This window comes from Agelaius phoeniceus, chromosome 7, assembly GCF_051311805.1.
Source record: "Agelaius phoeniceus isolate bAgePho1 chromosome 7, bAgePho1.hap1, whole genome shotgun sequence".
Taxonomy (NCBI): Eukaryota; Metazoa; Chordata; class Aves; order Passeriformes; family Icteridae; genus Agelaius; species Agelaius phoeniceus.
This window is the reverse complement of record NC_135271.1, coordinates 26,901,947-26,925,541: the sequence shown is the minus strand read 5'-3', so window position 1 is coordinate 26,925,541 and position 23,595 is coordinate 26,901,947. Positions and strand designations below refer to the sequence as shown.

General features: G+C 41.8%; 1 protein-coding gene across 1 annotated transcript in view; it reads left to right on the top strand.

The window, feature by feature from the left end:
• The window catches only part of PPP1R1C (protein phosphatase 1 regulatory inhibitor subunit 1C), a 45,115-nt gene extending 25,939 nt beyond the window's left edge, over positions 1 to 19,176 (top strand). Inside the window, 1 exon segment of the mRNA XM_054636736.2 lies at positions 18,766 to 19,176. Within this exon segment, the coding sequence (XP_054492711.2) occupies positions 18,766 to 18,854 (89 nt within the window). The 3' untranslated portion in view covers positions 18,855 to 19,176.
• The last annotated feature ends 4,419 nt before the right edge of the window (positions 19,177 to 23,595 follow it).

Here is a 23,595-nt window from a genome sequence, read left to right as displayed (position 1 = left end):
GATGATTGTGCTGCACATCAGTCACGTGGCCAGAACAGGAGATGGAGATGGTTTTCCATTATCCTCTCAGTGCTGAGTGGTATTTTGGACCTCCTTCCTTTTCCAGTAGGCTAAATGTCTGTGATAACTGCTGGGCAGGGGGCAAGGACTACTGCACAAAACCAGGTTAATTCCAGTGGCTGGAGCAATTCCTGAGGCTGATTCTTTCCCCTAACGCCTTAGCAGAGCTGCCATGTCTCTGGAGAAACATCTGTTCTTTAGCCTGGTAGTACCAGCTCTTCACCACATTCCTTTTAAGTAGAAAATCTGTCTCAGTGAGTTGTTTCTTGGGTAACAGAAGGCTAAACTCTGCCTTGTTTTCATGTGCACTGCTCTGGTTTGTTCATGTGTTGTGATGTGACAAAATGCCATCAATGCACTTCATTTCCTGGGTGGAAGGCCCACAACTGTCTGGACCTGCTGAAGAACTGGGAATAGAAGATTTATGCTTCGGTATTGTATCATTGTGTTTTTTCCTTGTCCCTAACTTGGTCACAAGAGGTGCAGCTTTGTTTCCCAAACTGCTTGTTCTCATCATTTATATGTTGTTCTCATCCCCATCTTAGTCAGTGCCCCTCGATACAACCACACCACTTGACACAGAATGGCCTTGAATGAATTTCCTGGCTTTCTTTACCAAGATGGTACCTTCTAGTATCTGGTCTCTTTCCTCCTCTCTCTACCCTCCTCTCTCCTTCCTCAGACTTGAACAGTAGGATGACGACAGTAGATATAATTAAGGGGAAAAAAAAAGTTAAATTAATTAGTGAATCACTGAGTTGGTGACAGGGATACATCAGATTGCTGCCATCTCAAGTTCAGCTGGCTGCCACTGCTATGGTACTGCCCAACACGTTGGCAGACACTGCTGTAGTCTGAATTTAATTTCTTACTGTTGGCAGCTTTGAATACATTTCATTTCACACAGCTGGCAGCTCCTGCTTCAAAATGGCTCTGGCCTTGGCTGCAATAAATACTGCAGCACCTATAGAGAGACCAAGGTGTCCAGAGGAGACTAAGCTTGACATCTGTTCCAGAGTAAAACTGGGATGTTTGTGTTACAGCCACTCTTACCTGGAGTGAAGAAGAAAGGGCTGTGTTGAGCACTAATGTCAGTCCCTAAATTACCACGTGTGGTCCAACACAGACCCAAATTCTGGGGGGTGTTTCTGCTGGCCACATCTGGCTCAGTGTGAAATCCACATATCTGATAGCCCCTTCTAATCTTGTGCAATGAATGCTAAAGGGGCCTCCTTCTAAAGGTATAGCTTTATTTTTATGATAGAAAATAATCTTTAAAAGTGCTGTGAAACAGCATTTATAACTTGAAAATAGTGTTATGAAGCATTTTTGTATTAAATACAGGGCAGTGTAAATATCATACTGTTTCTAAGCAGTAACAGACAACATTAAAAACCTTTTAAGAGCTAACAACATAAAATACTGTAGAACAAAAATATGGGAGACATAGTACATGTTTTAAAATGTAAAATAGAAATCCCAGGAAGGGCAGCATGTGTTGTTCTGGTTCCTTTTTTTTACAAGATGTATTTATAGTGAAATTACAAGGATTTTGGCAGTGTTGTGTTCTGAATTGAAGCAGCTTTTGAAGAAAAGATAATATTTTTATAGGAGAACATGTAAGATTCTTATGAACTCAGCCATTTGACAGGGTATTAAATTTTATTTCCTTGCTGTATGTTCTATGCTGGAGGTTAACAATCAAGCCACATGGCAGACAGTGACTGCAGCCAGCCCTACTGTAATAAATAATAATTGCCCCTCTGTTTCATCTAAAGCATTGTAAATCTGGAATTTGATCCCAAGCAAGATGGCAGAATGAAGACCTAGGTTACACATTGCTGCTCCTGTTCAGTGTTTGACATCTCCCAGACAGGCAAGGCTGGACTGTGCACACAGTGAGCACAAGTGCATCTGTCAGGGCCCCACTCCCCTTGGCTCTGAGGTTCTCTCAGTGGGGAGAACATGTTCCTCCTGCAGCACTGCCAGGGGCCATGGCTGGGGGCACTGGGGGAGCTTGCTCAGGCTCTCTTGGGGTGTTCTGGAGGTAGATGCATTATGTACATACAGAGGTACCTCTCTAAGTAGTGCATTTCTAAAAAGTCCCCACAGTATGTGGGCTGCTGTCTCATTTAATTTGCCCTCAAAAAGAAAAGCCTTCCCTGCCTTTGTACCTAACTGCATATTTCTACAGCCCCTCTTTGTCTATTGATGGCTCCTCTCCATGTAGTCAAATTTCATATATAAAAATCCCCACCCCCAAAAGGCAAAGCTTTCAAAAGACAGAATGACTACAGGCAAGCTCAAGGTTAATAGTGAATTTGTACAACATGAAAGGCACCACTGTGCATTGAGCAGTGGCATTAGCCTGACACAGCAAAATCATCCCACGACCTTCCAGCTACGATTCCATCAGCTGTGCTGCTCCTTGTGAGCATGTGCAAGGGGGTGCAGGCTCACAGCCATCAGCCCAGCTCTCACCACCTGCTCTGAGTCCTCCTGGGACCAGGGCAATGATTTCCATGTGAGGGGCTCCTGGCCACAAGCTGCTCTTCCAGGGACAGTAGCTTGCCATTAGCTCTTTTTGCTTCAGGTTTCACCCTGACCTGAGCCAAGGTCCCAGTAGCACATCAGCTTTGTGACATCCCTGTTTCTGAACAACCTGGTCCTTATTTCTGTGGTTAAGCTAAGAGAAACATAGAGAAACCATGCTTCTGATTTTTAGGGACCATCTGTCCTGGGTTTCTTGTGGTGGGGATGTTTTCTGGGTTTTTAGTATTTGATTTTTTTTTTTCCTTTTGAAGTGGATGCCTATTTGAATTTATCAAAACCTAAAAATTTTCTACAGAAGGCCATGTGGTTCTTCTCCCCTCCATAATTTCTCCCTTCCTTCACCCCTTGAGATGCAACATTGCCCAGTATAGCAAGAACACAGAGTTCCCAAAACCATCCTCCAGAGCTTTGGCATGGAGACAAGAACACAAGCAGCCTGAAGATTTCAACCACATCCTTTCAGGCCTGCAGCTAGGACTGAGTGCTCACATGAATTATGTGTGTGACCGTGACCAGAAAAACACAGGAAATACTGCAGCTAGCATATGGATCTGAAAAGGGATTCATTTTCCTGTGAGCTGCACAGGCCAGCAGGATGTTGTTTAAAAGCTCTCATCTGATGGAGCTGCTCGTTATCTTGAAATGGAAGGAGGGAGGATAGTTCAGGCTTTTCAGCTCTCACACAACCTGAGAACAACCAGTGTTATTCCACAGATCTTTTATAGCCAGGAGAGATGATTAGCAGGCTCTGAGCAATTTGCAGAGTAACTATTTCCAACAATACAATTAAAGCACTTGTGGGATCTAGAAGGAAAGCACTCCCCTGAAGTGTTTGCTGTGGTTGTCCCAGCTCAGGGTGCATCTCTGCTGTGTATGCTGGCACACAGCAAGCAGAAAATGTGCACACACATCTGGTGCACCCTGGGAATGGTGCAGGTTTGTGGGTTACTCCCTGCAGTGGCACCTTTCCAGGTGACAGGGACACAGGGCACACCTGTCCCTGGAGAGCAGCTGGGGAGGTGCAGGGCACCCACAGGCACCTCTCCAGCTCAGCTGGGACTGGGTGCACACAGGAGCCCCCAGGAAGGAGAGGAAGGGAGAGCAGGGAAAGCACAGACACTGCCAGAGAGCAGCAGGGAGAGGGGCTGCCTCTGCCCAGCACCGGGTACCCAGGGGCTGGCCAGCTCCTGCAGAGGCAGAGGGAGGAAACAGCCTTCTCTTTGGTTTTTCAGCAATGAGGAGAAATTATGTAAATTCAGCTTTCAATGTCCTTGCAATCTGAAAGGAAGAGTTTTTAAAAAAACAGTGGGATTTTTGGCATGCAGGCTCCCTCTGGTGACTCCTAGTGCAGCTCCACTGTTTAATGGAAAGAACGGTTACAAGGAGTGGAATGATATTAAATCTGACTCATTTCAACTTAAAATCTGTGAGGTTGCTACATTACTGCATTTCACCTGCCTTCCAGCAGAATTCCCCACATCCCATGAGTGGTTAGAGCCTGACTTTTATTTCAACTCACTCTTAACAAAAGCTAAAGTAAGAAGCATAAAAACTAATTTTTAAAGAATCTATGACTGTGATCTGAATGTGTCTAACCTTTAGAGAAGTGCCTACCTTTTCTGTATTTTGTCTATATTTTCCCCAATTAAATTGAGTATACTGATATTCTTGCTGTGCTTCCCAGAAAAATGGAGAGCTTTACTTGTTTTCAGACTCTGGCAATTCCGAGTGTCAGGTAGTGTGTTTCTATGGCATAATCACCTTCTGATTGTACTGGATGCTGGCTCTGGGGTATTTTGATGCTTTTGGCTAACCAGAAGAGGTAGGTTTATCACAAGTCAAGTCACTCACACAATAAAGAGCCCCCAAAGATTTTGTCCCAGTGTCGTGTTGCCCATGGCACCTGCAAGGTGAGATTGGTTGTATCTACTGCAATGCAAATAATTTGTGGTCACTGCATTTTATGTTGAATAATGCATTTCTTAATATTAGGGTTTAATTTTCCAGCAATCAAAAAGACTTAAATATAAGAATTCGGTGGGGTTTCAGTTGCCTCTAAGCTGAACAAGTTAAAATGAAAACATTTCAAATTTAAAATATTACTAGAGATGTCAAACTAAAGCTTTAACTGTTCTCTTTTCTCCTCTCCCAAAAAATCAGAGACACTGTGCCAGACACCCTCTGAAGGTTAAGCTAGGAATTTGATTTTGCTGAATTTCTCTACCAAAGAAATGACCTGGGTGTGCATAAACATTATGTACTAAATTGGCTTGCATTTGTTTTAAGGGTGTAAAAACCTACCCGTATTACTGTGCAAAACAAAACACCATGAATTGCTACAGTCCAGTTTATCTCCCTGGATTCAAGGGATTTGTACCCTTACTCTGTTAAAATTGTTCCTTGCAGCAAAGCAATGCAAGGACTCTATTTCCCAGTGGAAATGATCAGGGTGCCTACACCCAGCTGGGGATGTTCTGGGTGGGAGCTCATTGGCACAGACAAAACCTCTCACAGCGTGGTAATGCCAACATCAGTGAAAACACCATCCCACAGCTGCCCAAATCCAAGTTTCACCTTGCAGTCCAGTGGGTGACATCTTTTGTGGAAGCGCATTCCCTGCTTCTGCAGGACAGCTCTGCAGTGTCAGTTTGGAAGGGTGATACTGTGTCCTAAGAAAATGTCTCAGAAGCAAAAATTGGGACTTGTTAGGGCAATATGAAGAAAATAGTAATGGCCTATTATTTATAGGCCACCCATGAAAAAACTGTAGTGGGGATAATAAGCAGAACATTTGCCTATCAATCACTTGTTCAATCATAAAAGGTTTTTCTAATTTTGAAGTTGCTTATAAAATATGTAGAAGAAGAAGTAATTTCAACATTTACAATATTACTGATGTGAGGTTATGCTGATGCCAAAATCCAATCTCCTTTGTCATCATAGGAGGGATCAAAATGAAGATAATAATTTTAACTCAGTAGGGAATTAATCAGCAAATTAACAGAGAAGCTTATAGACTTCTGACAAAAGGAAGAGACAGGATTAATTAAAAGTGAAAGCCACATAGTACATGGAAGTACACCACAGAAACACCACCTTGGAATTTTGGGTGACCAGCAAATATTTTGCTCCTGTCTTCATTTTGAAAACTCACTGGAAATATTTTCATCCTAACCCTAAAAATCTCAGGCTGCACAGAGTATTCAGCAAGAAATTTATGTCTAACATTAACAAATATTTTTCTGGATCTGCCTCAGATCATGGAAAGAAATAATAACCACATAAATAATAACATATAAAAACCACAAAAATAATAACAAAAATAGAAATTATGGATCCAAAATATAAACTGAACAGAATGCTGGGGGTGTCCTGCCAGACCTGGGGGTGAAACAGAAGAAGCAAAAGCTGTTCAATGATTACACACAGGACTTCATTCTCACCATTACAAAACTCAGACTTCTGCTTCTCAGTGTCACAGCCTCCTCTTCAAGGATTCTCTCCCCTAAGGATGTGGCAATACGTTTTTTCTCAACTACTTAGGTTTCTTGACCTCAGAAAAAATCCCATGCCAATCAAAACCAAAAAATGTAGAGCCACAGTGCAGTTATCCAGGAAAAAGTGAACAGCTGGACAATGCTGTCCACTAAAAACTGAAGTCAGATAAGAATGCCTTAAGAAAACTGAAATACAGCTTCTTGGAAATGGCTTATGAAGTTGGGGAGATTAAAATGTTTTGTAAAGCATTTTCAGTCAGGTTTTGAATGAAAAGAAACCATTAATTACCATTGTGTTTTGAATGTGTATAAAAATCAAATTAATTTTCCTCTGGCATGTCTACATTTTTTATATTTAACAAACCAGGCAAAACGAAATGTTCTGGTATTGCTATTTTTTTTTTTTTTTGGTGGATTTTTTTTTCTTTCTAAAGGGAACTGCAAAATTTCAGAGGTATTTTCCTAATAATGAACAAATGAAAATTGTCTGGCTTCAAGGAGGTGCAACTATTCACCTATTGAGGCCTGCTGCTGTCATTTTTAAAAGTGCTCTGGCATGAATCCATCCTGCTTAAACCAAGTCAGGCATGGAACTACCCCGGGCTTGTTACAGATGCCTAGTGAAACATCAAGCCCTGGAAGCCTCTCTGCTGGCTGGACAAGGAATCACAGACAAACACATTCCCTTTTTTTGGGGGGAGTGGGAGCAAATCACTGTAAGTAATCACAGGAAAAAATGCTAGGCTTTGTTCTTACTGCTCAGAAACTTGCAGATAAGCAGCATTTTCGTTTTTCACTTCACTTGTGCTGGCTGTGCTGCCAGGACAGCAGCGTGCAGGGGGCTTGCCCTGCTCTGGGTCAGCATTCCCAGCCCTTCCCAGCAGCACACACTGCCTCCACTGCAGGGCTTTGAACAGAGCTTCATTTCTGCCCACCACAAAAAGAGCTCTGCCAGAAAAGATGGGTTTTAAACCTTAACAAAAATTGCCATTTGAATGGACGTAATTTAATTTGAAGTTAAAACATATGGCATGAATAAAATGTCATGCTGCTCTTGTGTCACAGTGCAACCTCACAGAGCAGCTAGGTGCAGGTGTCAGGCTGTATAAGGTCCAAAAAGCTCAGACCCCTTAGCTCAGGTTCTTTAATACAGCATTTTCTCCAAGAATTAATTGCTGAAGGCAAATCCCTTACAAATGCTTAGGCATTTGCTTTGAAGGCTGGTTTGCACAGCACCAGCAGGAGCTTGGGACAAGAATACACACAGACATAACTGTGCAGTATAAGAGAAATGGCCAGGAGAGGCAGTCAGAAATCTCCCATCAAGAACACAAGAAATAAAACAAATATTATAAAAAGGAAAATGTTCTTGGTTGCCACTATTGGCAGGAACAGATTAGAGGAAATAAAATTATGACACTTGATTCCCTTCCTCACACAGAAATTACCCTTTAGTCTTTTAACATATTGGGAGCAGAACTCTCTTGTTTTATCCTCTGTAAAAGGAATAGTAGCTGTGAACAAAGCATTTGTTCCTAGAGACAAGTGGAGGACTGCTTTTGTAAATGCTCACTGATATCAAGGCCTGGAAGGGACCCTTATTTTTATAATTGAAGCTCTGGCATTAACCTTCAACCTAATACTATGCTTGATCCATAGTTGAGGTTGAACAATGGTGTGTATTTTAGAATGCAGCAGTTAAAACTTCTTACAAAAGTTAAGATTTATCTAACTCTCCTTACCTTTTCTTGTTTACTTACAGCAGGTGGGATGATATAATTGTTTTATTTTGTACATAGCAGTCTGTATAACTAAAATTTGGCTTGTCCCTACCTCTAAACAGACTTACCTTCTGTAGCTGGAATACTGAGCATTGTTTCATGCTGTCTTTAGCATCAGCTTTCCCAAGTCTTTGCTGATGTGATTTTCTAGCTGTAAAACTTACTTCCCACTTTTAGCCTCCTAGCTTATTTTAAGATAGATAGGCTACAGAGTGGCTCCAACTGGACACATAGGCTGAAGAAGCAGGTTAATCCTAAGAATGACAGAAGTTGCCTGTGAAAGATGGTTTAATTTAAAGAAGCTGTGTTTAGAAAATGCTACTCACTAACTTTTAAGGCCAGTGAGTTCTAAGACATAATTTGTGACAGTAGCAGAGCTTTTGACTTCTGTTATTATGGAGCAGCTGATTAGAGGTTTGAAAATGTGGCCTTTTATTTGGTGGAATTACTGTAATCCTTTGACATAAGGGAACAATTCTGCCAGTGCTATGATTCTGACCTTCTCTCAGACACACAGCTGCCTGACTGAAAGTGGTGCTGATGTAAAAAGTGAGGGCTTAGCAACTCCAGCAAATGAACACACTGCCCAGTAAGGTTTGGCTTCCGGACAAGTGCTTTTTCAGAGGAGATTCTGACCATCTAACAAGCTTCCCAGGACCCATCAAAGCACAGCACCTTTGAAGGTCTACCTGCACTGAATTCAAGCACACTTACCAGCAGTTCTAAGCCTGTCTTTTAGCTGTGAAAAATTGGGATGGAAAAGTGTCAGCTGGAAAGCTCTAATCCTCTCCTGATTGCTGGCCCCAGCTGCCTGGTCAGAGCAGCACAGGAGCCATGAGGAGGAGAGCCTTGCAGTACTGCCTGGATTCATTACTGCCATGGAAGCCACCTCTGCATGTTTTTCTGATCAAGTTTTTGGGGTATTTGACCAAGACCCATCGTCCACAGAATCAGCTAAGAAATATTTTCTGGTTTCCCAAAGGGTAAAATCACCCCTTGCTGGCTGAGTGCAGGAGGTTCTGCTCTTCATGTGAGCTCTGAAGACTGGCTGCCTTCTGCAGTCTGAGGGCTGGCAAGGGAAGGAAGGACCAGCAGAACAAGATGTTTCCATACCAGGAGAAGTTGCCTGGGGCAACAGAAACCTCTCTGTTTACCCTTTAGGCTACAGTACGTGGGAGATGCAATCCCTTCAGCCATGGCAAAGCTGACCCCTCTCTCCAGTGCAGGTCCTGGCTGGCCTGTGGAGGGCCAACAAAAGCCTTTCTGTGCAAGAAGCTCCTTCACGTGACTCTGAAGGAGCCACTGCTGCTTCAAGCCATCCTGAGAGGGAAAAAATGGAAAGTGGAAGGCAATGTCTCATAGAACAGACTGGAAAGTAGCCAGGCATTTGCAACATGATTTTTGCTGCTCTCATACAGTCTTCATTGTAATAGTTTAACAGTGAGCCTTTTGACTGAAAGTAGCCTCAAATGAGCCTCAAGATTTGTCATTTAAAAGGCTCACCATGACAACTGAGGATGGTATGACTTGAGCTAAGAGAAGAGTTAGCAGCAACCAGCAGACATTTAGAAAATTAGTCATACTTTGTTGCTGGGTTTCTGAATGATCATTCACAAACCTCTACAGGGCCATGGTGACATGCTGAATATGCTGATGATCTGATCTGCTCCAGATCAGATATGTGACCTACATAAACCCATCATATTTGCCAATGCTTCAGATCATTTGTTTTGGTTTAGTCATGCATATTAGAGAGGAAAAAAAAGTAAATGAATTTGCAAGGCTGAATAATGTCTTGGTCTCACAATCACAACACATGAGAATTTTTTTCTCCTCATTTTGAGCTGAGGTGCAAAATAATACAACACATGGAGGAGGTTTTTTTATTATTTATATATTGCTATAATGCCAGCCTAGTTTAAACTGCCACATTGGCGCTCCAGATTCTTTTCATTCTAAATGTTGGAGGTCCCCCATATCTGCTGCTGTTTGAATATTGATTTACCATTTACATCAATGGTAAATCACAGAGTGACAGCCTGACTTTGCTTTTTCTAAGCTAATCTAAACAGGAGTTTGAGAATATCTAGTCCACCTACTTTCTTTACCAACTCATTTATCTCATCTCTCAAACTTTAAAGCCACATACAGTATTTTACATAAATTCATTGCAGACAAACAGTAGCTGGGGTTTTGTCTTTATAACTGCAACTTAACATCAATGGTGTATGTTGACTCTTCTTTCTTTAACAGTAGTAAGAGAAAATCTCTTAAATTTCTGGAGGAGTGGGACCAAGATCTGTGTAATAGAGAAAAGACCTGGTTATGCTCAAACTCATTGGCCACAGGTTCAAGGGCCACCCTTGCATGCTGGTTATCAAGCTTCTGTGAAACCTTGCTTAACAGAAACTCAGAGGCATGGGTACCACTCAGAGTCCCTTGGGACTGTTGCACAGTGCATCATTTTTCAGTCTTTCTCCACAAAGGACAACCAAATTTTAGAAAACTTTCAAAGGCTGTATCAAGCAGACTGTTCACAGTTACCAACATCTATAAAGCAAAATTTTCCACATCCCTTTATTTTTATTTTGCCTTCCCTCCCTCGTGTTTTTTCTGTTCACTCACTCATACGCATGGGAGTTGCCAAGGCCTGGGACTGTGTGTTTTGTTGTGTTTTATTGCTGTCATGTCATAGGTAACTTTTTGATACTCTTTGAACCGCCAGTGGCTTAGAGACTACCCAAGGGAGTGGCTGCCTTGGGACACACAGCCCGGGCTCTTGTTGCCAGATCTTCTTGGAAGCAGGATTAACCTCCTGCCACAGGTCATCTAGTTTGATTATTGAACATGAGCACCAGCAGATGAAATAACAGCTGCCAGCTTGTCAGACTGAAGCCATTCTACTGGGTAGGCGTGAAGAAGCACAAGGAGCGATGTGTAAAATGCATTTTGTGTTTGCATACACACATCAGCCATTGTCTGGCTCTTTGTTCATACTCAGTAACATCCACTGATCACTGCACACAACAATTCTTGTCATATCATATTGAGGTTAATGAAGCATCCAGGAGCCTACACCAGGAATTCAGTCCATGCCACATAAACCTTGTTCAAACATTTAACAGAAGCTGGTTGTTGCACCAGGGAACTCCCAGCTAGGGAGTAGCAATCCAGCCCAAGGACTGATAGAGAATGTTAAGGAGAAAAGCAACAGTCTTTGTCTCAGCAGGTTGGCAACAAAAATGTGCTCAGCGTGTTTCTGAAATTCCATACTGAGGATTTTGAGGATTTGGATATAGCCATGGAGGCAGATAGTTGTATCTCTCCAGGACTTTAGGAGAAGGAATGAAAATGTTAATCTAAAAGTCTAGCAATCTGAGAAGCAAAGCTGTATCATTTCCTGATTTGAGATGAGTACAGATGATGCCCATAATATATGAAGAAATTTAATTTTCCTTGAAAGCATAAATAGCCACCATTAGTCTGAAATATATTGGAGGGAATCAATGGAGGGAACTCAAGGGGGAAAGCAGTGGCAGGAGAAAAGGTACATTTATAAAGCTAGGAGAAGGAGATGTGGTAGTAGTGAACACCTCAGAAAAAGGAGACTTTTGAAGTCTGGATAAATAGTAAAAACTATATGGGACACATTAAGCAAGAAAAAACATGCAAGATTCAGATGACAATTGGATATGGGGGTCTAGAGAGGAGTGGAAATCAGAAATGTGTAAACCTAAATATCAGGAAAAAATGACAGTGTTGTTCATGGTAGATGAATGTCTTGGACAGGACTTCAGATCAAGATCTTGATTTTGACCACTTTGAGGTGCTGTCTTAGACTTTCACCAGCTTGCACAGAAGATGCACTCTAGAGTTTTAACTTGGGCAGAAGGGAAAATGACTCTCAGAGAATGGCAAGGAGAAAGGATTACAACAGCAGAAGAACCAGAGGGAAGGAGAACCAAGGCAAAAATTGTCAGAGGCAAAGAGATCAGCAAGCTGGAAAGGATGGAGAGAGAGGTCACTGGGCACTTGGCCAGAAAGCTGAGACTGGGTCCAAGAGCAACTGGATCAAAGGAAAGGGAGGATGGGGGCAGAGAGGGCTGATAAGGTGGAACCAGTGAGCATCATTTTTGGTGAGCTGAATGGTAGCAAGAGAAGAAGGGGAGGCAGGTAGGGTTAAGGATAGGGTTAATGGTTTTTAAGAGTTACTAATGAAAGCTTAAGCACTGAACTCTGACTTGTATGCAGGTTCAGCTTATCTAAACCACTCCAAGTAAAAATGGATTAAAGGTTTCAGGAACTGATTGTACAGATGAAGGAGAGAGATAACAGGTCATTTATGCAAAGAGGAAACAAGAGAAAGCTCAAAATAGATTTTTGGGAAACTATAGCATTTTTCTTACTGTTCTGTTCTTGCATGCTCTATATATGCCCTCCTGTATTTCAGCTGTTTAAAAAAAAATTAAATATATAGTAGGATTTAATTTCTTTCCAGCCAAAGAACCAAATTTTTGATCAAGAAAGTCAAAATGCCTAGGAGATGTATGTGCAGGGGTAAGTTTTGAGTTTCATCATGACCAGTAATGACAGCTGTGTTTCTATCTTCAAATGGGGCAGAGAGAAGACGAGACACAAATTTCTTGCATTTGAATAAATTGGACAGCATAGCTGGCGTGTACCTGACAGTGAACATTTGAAGATGATGAAACTGGATTTTTCTAAACTTCTATGAAGCATAAAGTGTCAAGAATGGAGGCTAGTGAAGCTGTATTCTGTTGAACTGAAAGTCATCACAGAGAGGAAAAGTTTTTAATAATTATTCAGCTTCTGTCAAAGGAGGTTTCTGCCAGACAGCTGCTTCTGCAGGCTCTGATGCTCCTCAGCTTCTGCTGGAGGTGGGAAGAGCAGGAAGCATTGATGCTTTTCAGAGCTCAGACTGTGTCCTGTGCCCATCAGAGCTGGATTGTGGCGCTCGTGGCAGGGACAGGCTCTGGACTCTCCCACTGGCACTGACCAGCAGAAGGGAGCACTTTCCATCCCAGGGAGAAGCAGATGTTTCTGGAAACATCTGCCAAAACATCTTTTGAAGTGTAGAGAGTCCATGTTACTCCATTGAGCAGATGCCTAGCTGAGCAAGAAAGGCATTTCTTGTGAAACAGGGTGCAGAGACCTTGGGTTTATTACCACAGTGTGGTTTTTTAACCTGTTACATCTGCAGGGAGCTGAGCATATTTTTTTAATTGCAATGGCAGTCAGCACCCTCAGGCACCACAGCCTGGTAGTGACTGAGACAATGATGTGCCCCTGAGGCCCCAAGGGAAGAAAGATGAGCCATTTCAGCAGCAGTGCCAGGACTCACCTGCAGAGGAGCAGCTCTGTGCCTCCCTCTCGGGAATTACATTTTTCTGTTGCAGTTCCATGCACTGGGCCACAACTGGGGTGTGGTTTGTATGTGAGATTTTGGGGATCTCATGGGTGTATCTGTCACATGCAAGAGATGCTCCAGGTTCACTGACTTTAATCCCATTATTTTTGAGAAATATGCAGATCACATAAATGTATATATAAATCACAGTGGAGCACATAATTAAGAGTTTGCATGCTTTCCAAAATCAGCACAGAAATATTGATTCAGTCTGGCCCCACAGTTTTAAGGAGTGAAGAGGAATCTTGTTCCTCAATTAAGCCTGACTGGTGCACTTAGACACTTCATCACTTTTCCAGAGAAAGGAGTCATTGGAAGCTCCCGGGTGGATCAATATGTAGCCATGCAGTTAATGTTAATACATTGTTATAAACCATAAGATGCATTTACAAAGTTTTGATTTCATAAAATCATATAGTCATTTAGGTTGCAAGGAACCTTGGGAAAGTCCATAGTTGAACCTGATGCAAAAAGCAGAATTAGCACCAAATTCAACAAGGTTGTTCAATGCTTTGTCTAGTTCAATACTGAAAATCTCCTTGAGTCATATTTTCACTGTGAAATCACACCAGTGCTTAAATACACTCAGTGGAATAATTTCTTCCTTATATCCAGTCAGAAAATAGTCTCTTCCAATTCACAACCAGACACCTTCATCCTCTGGGTACCTTTCCTGGGTACAGGCAGGCTGCTGTTAGGTGGCCCCAGAGTTGCCCCTGACCTGATGCAGCTGCTGTTATCTCCTGTAACTGTGGGGCCATCCCTTCACATGGAGGAGGCTGCCCTGGAAGAACTGCCAGCTTCCTTTGGCTCTTCACAAGTGCTTTCCATTGCACACAGCCCAGCCAAAGACCTGTGGTGGATGCTGGATTTAATGACGTTAATTTGAGTGTTTTTTATGTTTGGTTGGTTTTTGTTGTTTGTTTGGGCTTTGTGTTTTCTGTCTATTTGTTTGTTTTGTTGGCATATTCTCAATCAAAACTTGAATTGGGAAAAAAACATTATGAAGAAGACACATCAGAGAAACATAATTTAAACATATTTAACTGGTGAATGCAAACCAGAATGTACCATTAAAAAGAACAGTCCTTTTTCCTGTTTAGTGGTATGAGTCTATGATATTTCTTTTGATATTCTCATTTTTGCTAGGGAAAATAGAAAACAAATAATTTAGCACTGGCTGAGACATTTTTATTTTGCTGTTATCCTGTTTGGCCAGGTCTGTTTGCATGATTATTTCAAAGTGATTTGAGTTCTGAAATGCTGAAAATGAGCCTGTTTTATCTGTGCCTTTCACTGCTTTCTGCAAATCTGGAAATGTGTTTTTGATAGAGAGAGGATCAGCTCCAAATCGTAAAACTAAATAACCCTTCAAACTTTAGGGAATTCAAGCTGCCAACCAGACTTCAATCCTGAGTTTGGTAAATGTCAACACCCTTCCTTGGGCAGTGAAGCAGAATGAAGGAAGAAGTGTTAAATAGAATGGGGAGCTGCTTTAATTACTTGAATATTTTTAAATTTTTTTCCAGGAGATATTTAATTCAGGAGCACTTGGTTGTTTCAAATCTTGTGACCCTACTTAGCTTTCTAAGCTGGTACTTTGGTTAGATGGAGAGAAGCTGAAAGACAGCTGCTGATGAAGCAGCATGGATGTGATGTGACTGCAAAAATGACACAAAATTGTCCCATTCTCATTCATAATTTATCAGTATCTAGAATTCTACAAATATTCTTTGAGACAGTGACTTCATCTAAAAAGAATTGCCAGTTCAAATTATATTTGAGTATATATTCCAATCTGGTTTGGAATTATGGGTTTGTTTATCGACATTAATTGTGTTAAATTACCTGCAGGGAAATATAAGCCCTTTGAGAAAAAACAATTATTGTCCTGCTGGCTTTAGCAGTGTTCAGACAGACCTTGCTCTAAAGCAGCACAACGATGAGTGTGAAGACACTGTGGGTATGAAACATTTCCAGGGAGTGGTGAGAAGGGGCAGGGTTTGGTCTGGAAGGGTTTTTGCTGCCAGACATCCCAGGTGAAGAGCAGAGCCCCAGGCAGGGTGTGACACTGAAGCAGGGGCTGGGTCAGGTGCAGAGGGGATTGGGAACCCATGGGGACAGTGGATGGGTGGCACCCTGTGAGCCCCATCCCCAGGAAAGGGCAGGGAAGGGCAGGGAACCCAGTGGGAGAAATGGAGCAGCATCAGGACAGTGCAGGCACAGCAATTCGGGAAACTGAGTGCCCACAAATTCCTTGCTTGGAAAAAGGGACATTGATGGGACTGGGTGACTGCATGGATCAGCATTTGCAGACCTCCCTTTTTGCTACTGACACTGTAAAGCTTGTGCAGTTTATGTGGAATCAGTAACTTGATGTTTCTAACTTGGATGTGCTCTTACACACAAATGATTTCTTCTAAAATATCCTGGTTTGTTTTGCTTTTTTGCTACAAGTAAAATCTTACAGTCTGTATTTCATGTTCATCTTTACACTGTGTTAAAAAAATGAACAGAAATCACCCCCAAACTACAGCATTTTAGTCCTTCTTGGTTACTAGCTGAGAAAGCAGAGGTCACGAGCTGTATCACTGGTACAAAGATTGGAAATATGAGAAGGAAATATCCTTTCTCATAAATTAGCATTGCCATAGTTGTGGTTGCAAAAACGGCTGAGATTACCTGAGTAATGAATTTTTACTCAGTCTCTAAAAGAATGTAACCTTTCAGCAAACAATAGATATTGCTAAGATAGATAGATAATAGGTATTGCTAAGCAAAGATGCTGAACTGATCCAGCAAAACACTCTGTGGGTAGAACTTCACCCCACTACCTGCTTGTCACAGGGTTCATATTGACAAAGGATAGGGCACACCTGAATAACCCCACTGGAGCCACCCTGGAGAGCCACTGTCCCAGCCTCTGCTCTTGAGCTGTGGCTGAATGTGCCAGTGTGCACCTGCCCAGCTCTGGTGCCTTCTGATCACTCTTGGCAGCCACTGTGGGCTACTGCAATGTTATGTGGCTAGATATGCTTTTAATCCAGGAGTATGATTGCTGTAATTTAACTAAGTATTTTCATTACTCCAGGCCATTTTTTGCACTGTAAAAGTCTGCAGCTTTGTGCAGGAAATGTATCTTTTCAAGGCAGTTATCAGCATTTCCTGTCATACATGTTCATATGTTACTGACAGGAATTTCATTACCTCTATGTCAATTCACACTGGTTTATTCCATTGTGTAGATGAGCATCTTATTTTATAATGCCACACCAAGGGTCAGCTCATTCTGACAACCTGATGCTGTGAGAACATCTTGAGGCTTATATATAACTACATGAAGCCTTGTGCATTTACTGGTCAGAGGAGGAAACTTCCAAGGGACACTGTAGCATAAAATGACTGGCAGAGGTGAAGGCAGGCTGCAGAATGGAGTTTATGAAAAAATCATTAAATAAGATCAATAGCTATTTGCCATGCAAAAAATCAATGGGTAATGCTCAGTGATGTAATTTCTCTCCATTTCCTACAATTTTCATATTTAATATTGCAAATAACCACATGGCCAAAAGTCTTCACTCCTACAAAAAATACAGTTCCATGGTTTCATCATACCATGTATGACATGCCTCCTTTTCTGTCCATAACTTTGCCCTTCTTATCTTTGAAAAGCTCCCTAAAAAAATTATTCACTCTGACTCCAGTAATTCCTGACAGGAGTACTGAACAGCAGCTGTTAGATGAGTACTGTGAATTGTACAAGAAATGGCTCTGTAAGTGCAGAGGAAATAACAGGAGAAAAATTTACCTTAAAAACAAAACATAATTTGGAAACAAATGTCCATTAACCTGTAGTTAGGAGAAATCATATTTAAAGTGTTTGTCTTACTAAAGAGTGTTGCTAAAGAGCTTGGTAGTAGCTGAGCACCTTCAAGTATCACAGTTCTTAATTGGAAATGGCTGGATTATTGCAGGGTGCACTTACAAGAACTGTGGCTTTGGAGCATTAATGTGTTTGCTTGGTTTATGTCAGAACAACAGCTTCCCAGGAGACTGTGTGCTGTCATTTGTGTGGAAGAAAAGAGAGAGGAGCCCAGGGCCCAGAACAGAGCTCCTCTTAGAAGTGGAGCTGGGTGTTGTACAGCCATTGTAAGATACTGTTTTCAGCTGTTTTTAACTTTGTGGAACTGAACTAACTTATGCTGAGATTTTTTTCAAGTGATATATCTAGAAAAAAAATCTATCCTGTATTTTGGAGTAGTGTGGACATAAACAGTGAGGTGTAGAAGCTTTCCAGATGAAGATGCACTGGGCCAAAGCTCTTGGACTTACACCATCATCAGTTCTTCTTACTCACAATTAGCAGTAATCTGGATCTTGCCCTCACCCCTCAAGGGTGAACCCCTTTTTGAAAAATGTGCCCCTACAAGTGCTATGACTTGCAGGGGGCACATTGGGGTGTTTGATTATCTAGCAGTGATTATATAAAGCAGCTGGGGTGTCACTTCTCCTCATCATAGAGAGGAAGTGATACAAAAGGGAAGCATTTTTCCTGACAGTTAGAGATGGTTACTAGAACTATGTATGATCTTTAATGAAATCAAAAATATTTTTATGCCATGAGAGTAGCAGCACCAGATAATAGCCTAATTCAGGCTTATGTTTTGTTCAAATCATGCAGTTTTGATCAGTACTTATCCCACTTTGCTTGTCATACTGGGGGACCCCAAGACTAATCTTGCACATTTGCTCTTTAGATTTTTTGAAAATAACGTTTCTTCTCTCATCTTTTTATCTTGATCTTGCTTCCTTTTCCAGCTCGAATTCTATCACACCAAGGCAGAGCTGAGAAGATGAGATTAGGCCCATTCATTGAAGTCTGCTTCCTTGTACTGAACTTGAGACAGGGAAATATCTGTAGTTTGATTCATTTTCATAAAGTCTACTTTACTTGTTGGCTGATACCTGCCAGCAGTACCTACTTCATAACTTCCCTCAAAGCTTAACTTCCAAATATCCTGCGATAGGTATTTACCCTTGTCATCCAGCCCCTCATGGTATTTGGAGGTCAAAAGAACCCATTCTCCATGTAAGAAATGATCCAGTGTAGTCACAGCTTTGGTGCCAGCAGTCGCCTCTCTGTCAGGACAGAGCCTCTGTCAGGCTCTCCTTGGCTCAGGACAGCTTTGCAATGGTGTTCAACACAAACTTGACCAAGGCTTACCAAGGAAAAAAGAAGCAAATACTGTTCAGAATCTTTATTCAAGGAAGAGAGTATCTCTGTTGTAAATACACCATCATAGAACTTGAACTAAGAGGATTGTTAAAAAAAGGAGCAAATATGAGCATTAAACTTGCCCTTATTTTGGTTTACTGTTCCTTCCTCCACAAAAAAATACCTGATGCAAACCAAACACAACCTTAACCATGACTTCTGTATTTTCAGGGATTAAGCATCTGAAGAGTCAGAGCGAGTCAGTGTTCCCAGAAGAAGAAGAGGGGCTTGGCGAGCGGGAAGAGGAGTGGGGCCATTAGCCAGACGGAGCGGCCTGGAGCCCGCCCGGAGCCCTGCCCGGCCCCGCCGCGCCCTGCCCGGCCCGGCCCGGCAGGCCCCGGGGGCTCCGCAGGCACTGCACACGTGTCCTGCCGCCCTTCCTCCCGGAGACAAAACTGTTCTTTTAAACTCGGTTTTTTCTTTTATTTTCTATGACTTAGAAATGTAATTCGCAAATGTGTTAGCTCCCTGAGGTCAGTACTGCCAGAGCTTAACTACTGCGTGTGAGCTGTATCTAAGGCTTGTTGTAAATAAAAGTGATTTAAAAGGTACAAAATAAATAATACATTAATTTAGACAAGATTGTCTGTTGTACAGAGGGTTTGTCTTGCTACAGAGAAATGTTCCTATAAAATCATCCTTTCAGTTAAGGACAGTTTTTACCCTTGTTAGTAGAATTACTTGTGGTGATGTGGATAGAAAAAGGGTAACAAAGCAAGGAGAGGTGGCTCTGTCCAGAGAACGATGCAAAGACACCTTTGTGCTCCCTGATATGGGACACTGAAATACTTGCCTTGCTTGGTTCTGAGGCTGCCTTGTCTCAGCAGCCAAAGCAATTTCTCTCACACAAGATCACTGTTATCAGGAGGCATTAAAACACCTTTCAGTGTGGCACTGAGGAGCACAGGTGTGTGCAAGGCCTGGGAGCAGGGTCCCAGCCCCAGCTGAGCCATGGCAAGTGCCACATCCCCCTCTGTCACCTGCAGGCAGGACAGGTCACAGCCTTCCTGCCCTGTGCATGGCTCAGTCTGAGCCAGTGAGCGACAGCACTGCAAGCTGCACAAATTCACCTTGGCAATGAGTCCCAGGGCTTTGGCTGGGGTCAGCATGCTTCATATCATCCTTTCTATTTTTCAGATCCCAAAAACTCTATGGCATAAAATCAAATAAGGTGGAGAAGGAAAAAAAAATTCTTGAAAGTCACACTTAGGAGATTATTTCAATTTTTCAATCAATGGGAGATTTTTAAATGAATTCACCGTCATTTTGCATCAACTGTTTGACTTTGATAAAAAAGTTTTATCCTCACTTTAACATTCCACTGATTCAAGTCTCTTTTAAAGGGCTGAGCTAGCAAAAAACCTCAAACAAACAAAAATAACAAACAAACAAACAAAATAATAAAATCTATTGCATATAGGAAAACACAGTGCCTTTTATCTGCGCCTTCCATGGTGATTTCACTGATTTCACAATCTCAGGTCTTCCACAAAGACCTGCTGAGAACAGGATCTGTCAACGAGTGTTTCATTATATTTAAGAGCCATTTTTCCCCTCCATGTATCTCTGTATCCTGTCCTCTTTTGTTCCATTTTCTGTAGAAACACTGCAGACAGGATCCATGACTCCAGTTCAGCAAGGGTGCACAAGAAGGACTAGAGAAGGACTCTGCAATTATACAGGAGCCACCACAGGACTTACAGGACTGAGAGCTTTTTATGTCCCAAACAACAAAAAGAAGGAAATGACCCTTCAGAAACTGAATGGCCCCAAGTCAGGTCTGGAATGGCAGCAAGAAGAGCTGGGCTCTGGTCCCAGCTTTGCCATGGCTTTCCTTTCACACAGCACTAGGCTCTCCACAAAATTTCTTGTTGCCATAGTCTGTGTATCAGTCACTGGTGTTTCACCTCACACCATCTCTCTGTGCTGCTAGCTAATAAAGCACTTTGGATGTTAATGGCTTTCTGCTGGTTATTAGTACCCACAGGCTGCAGATGAGAACTGTCCAGGACCTGTGAGCAAAGGAAAGCATGGACATGATTTACAGCACTGGAGATCAGGACAAGGTATTGAACGCTGTGGAATCTCAGCATTTCAAAGGCAACACAAAAAGCACCTGATAGGAGCTTGGAGAATTCACCACTGAACATGCTGTTTCAGGCTGACAGTTGGACTTGAGTATAATTACACTTTATAAATAATAAGGGAAAAAAAAAACCCCACCAGATTTAGCTTGAACTGTATTTGACTTTCAGAATGGTATATGTTGTATATTCTCCAGGTGCAAAATCAGATCATACTTAAGTAGATATTAAGAGTCAAGATTTAAAACTTATTTCTAAAGCATTCTAAAGTATGCATTCTAAAGCATGCTTTCCCCTGAAGTCAGAGGAATTTTGCTTGAGAAAGACCATAGATTTTGGCTGAAACATACTTTCCTTGGGGGAAATATGATATGGAGTGTACAGGAAAGCTTCTATTATCCTGCTATCAATTTAATTACTGGATTTCTTGCTTTTTATTTTTTAAGACTGCTATAAATTCTGCTAAAGTCTTCAAGGATTTACCCACTTCTTCTCATAGCACCATTATTTCTCTCCAGCAATGTAAACTGAAAAATCACCATTAGTTCTTGCACTGTTGGTGGTATTTTACCAAAAGAGTCACATCCAACACTGACTCCAAGGCAGGGCTGCAGGAGAGGTTCTATTGCCTGTGCTTGGACAAGGGCCTCCCATGGTGTCCAGAGTCCAGGCAGTCAGTAAGGAAGGGACTTCCCGTTCATCTGCACCTCCTGGAACACCAAGGGCCAGGCCGGTGGTTGCTTTCACTCTTTAAAAAAAAGCATTTCTTTTACTCCAGAAGGTGAAGCATTGGGTGGCTCTCTCCAGAGCTGGCCTGGGTAGGCTGTGATGGCTGGGGAGGAACCCAAGCAGGGCTCCTGCAGGCTGCAGCTCTGCTTTTGTACAGCTGGCACTGTACCACAAAATGTCCTGCTTGGTGCAGGGCTCCCCTCCTCATTTCTTTTCTCTTGAGACAAGTTTTTTTCATGAGGGACCTTTTTCCTGCAGAAAATAAGGCATTGTCTATCCACTAACCCTGGGGGGACAATGTAAGGGCACATTTAAAACATGCTGTCTCTCAAGCTCCCCTTTCTTCCTCTCCTATTGCATCCATGTTAGTACCCAGGCCCACAGATGTTCTTTTTTCATTCTTTTTATTATTTTTTTTCTATAGCAGCTCAGTGCAAGAGTGAGCTCCAGAAAGAGCCTCAGTTGTTCTGTTGATTCCTGACATGTGCAATTACATTTAACCTTTTCATGCACAGCATTATTCTTGGCAGCTGAGTGGATGCTAAATGCCGTCTGCTTTGCTGCATTCCCTCCTTTATCCTCCACTGAGGATAGCAGCACTTGGAGCAAATCTCAAGCAAGGTTTGTGCACCCTCTGCTAAACCTCAGGCTGTTTCATCAAAGTGGGCTGATGGGGTTTAAACAAGTTCAGTGTCTATATTCTGCTGTAGAGTTTTTGTGGTTTTTATTAAATAATCTGGGGGGATTAGGGCAGAAAAATTATTTGGTATTCTGCTAGGCCATACACTCCCTTTCAATTTTGTAATTATTCATTTGCCTAGTATATACTGACCCTTAGTGGTAAACTGAGATTTTAATTGCATTTCCAAGTTCCTAAATTTTGCTTTTCTCTTTGGCCCAACTGTTCAGAAAACAGCAGGAATATTTGCTGTGCATCAGGATAGTCTATCTATGTAAATAGCCCACAATGTCTTCAATAGACATTAACAGGCATGTGAAAATAATGATGGCAGGTGTTATTAGCTCTTCTGAAGGGAGGGCTGTGGGAAGCAGGAGTGTCGAAAGGTTATTCCAAAATGCAAAACAAGAACCCTGGCATTGAGAAGCAATACTCTCCACATAATGAGAAACAAATAAGAACTCAGTATCTGGCACTAACGAACACCTCAAGCTAACTGTGGAATGAGTATTAATTAGGTTTCCAAAATAGCATCTTTCTGAAAAGCAGCTGAGGTGTAATATTGCTCCTTATTAATCAAAGCAATGGGACAATGTGAACTCTGCAAAAAATAAATGGTTTGCAGATGGCTGTGTGCATCTTTAATAATGACAGAAGAACACAAGTTACAGCTTTAAATGCCAGGGACCCTTTCTGCATCTTCTCCTTTTCAGAGAGCGATATTTGCAGTTTTCAAGGCAGTGAGGAAAGTGTGTTGGTTTCTTATTACATTTTCCCTGCAGCATAAATTCTGTTGATGTGCTTCCCTAATCATTCTAATTATACTGCCATATGTTGCTCTCATCTTTCTTTTTCTCTCCTAATGGGACATAGATTCTCTCTTTTGAATATGTCATTTGTTTATTACATTTATCAAGGGTTTTAACATTATATGGGACTTTTAATTGCTTTTTTAAACACTCAGCAGATTGAATATTAAAAACAGACATGAAGGTCAACTATAAATAATATTTAAATTGCTCATGACATTTTTATTCTCTAATTTACTGGAAATATCAACTCTGTAGTCATGGTCCTGTATCTGCTATTTACTTGAAACCACACACATGTCCTCCAGAGCTACTTTGGCTGCAGTCACAGTTCTGCCCTACCCCAAACCACCTTGTGCCTAGAAAATTAGGAGTCTTCCCTGGGTGGGAACACTAAAATAAAGATGCATCATGTATTAAAATGTTTGACCCAAATATGCTGCCATTATTTCCAGTTGTGAAGTCCTGCTGAACCCCAAACAATAAAGGTGAATGTTCATTTCTGACAAGAAAAATTCAGTTCTCTCTCAAAGTCAAGCAGTCTCAAAGATAAAGAAGCATAATTTCAATAAAAGAATTCAAGATGGCCTAAACTTAAACACGTGCTTTGTAAGAGACATTAGACCCTCAGAGTACCCTGCACCACAGAAAACAAAATCTGTAAGCCAGCTGAATACAGAGAAAGCAAGAGACAACCAAT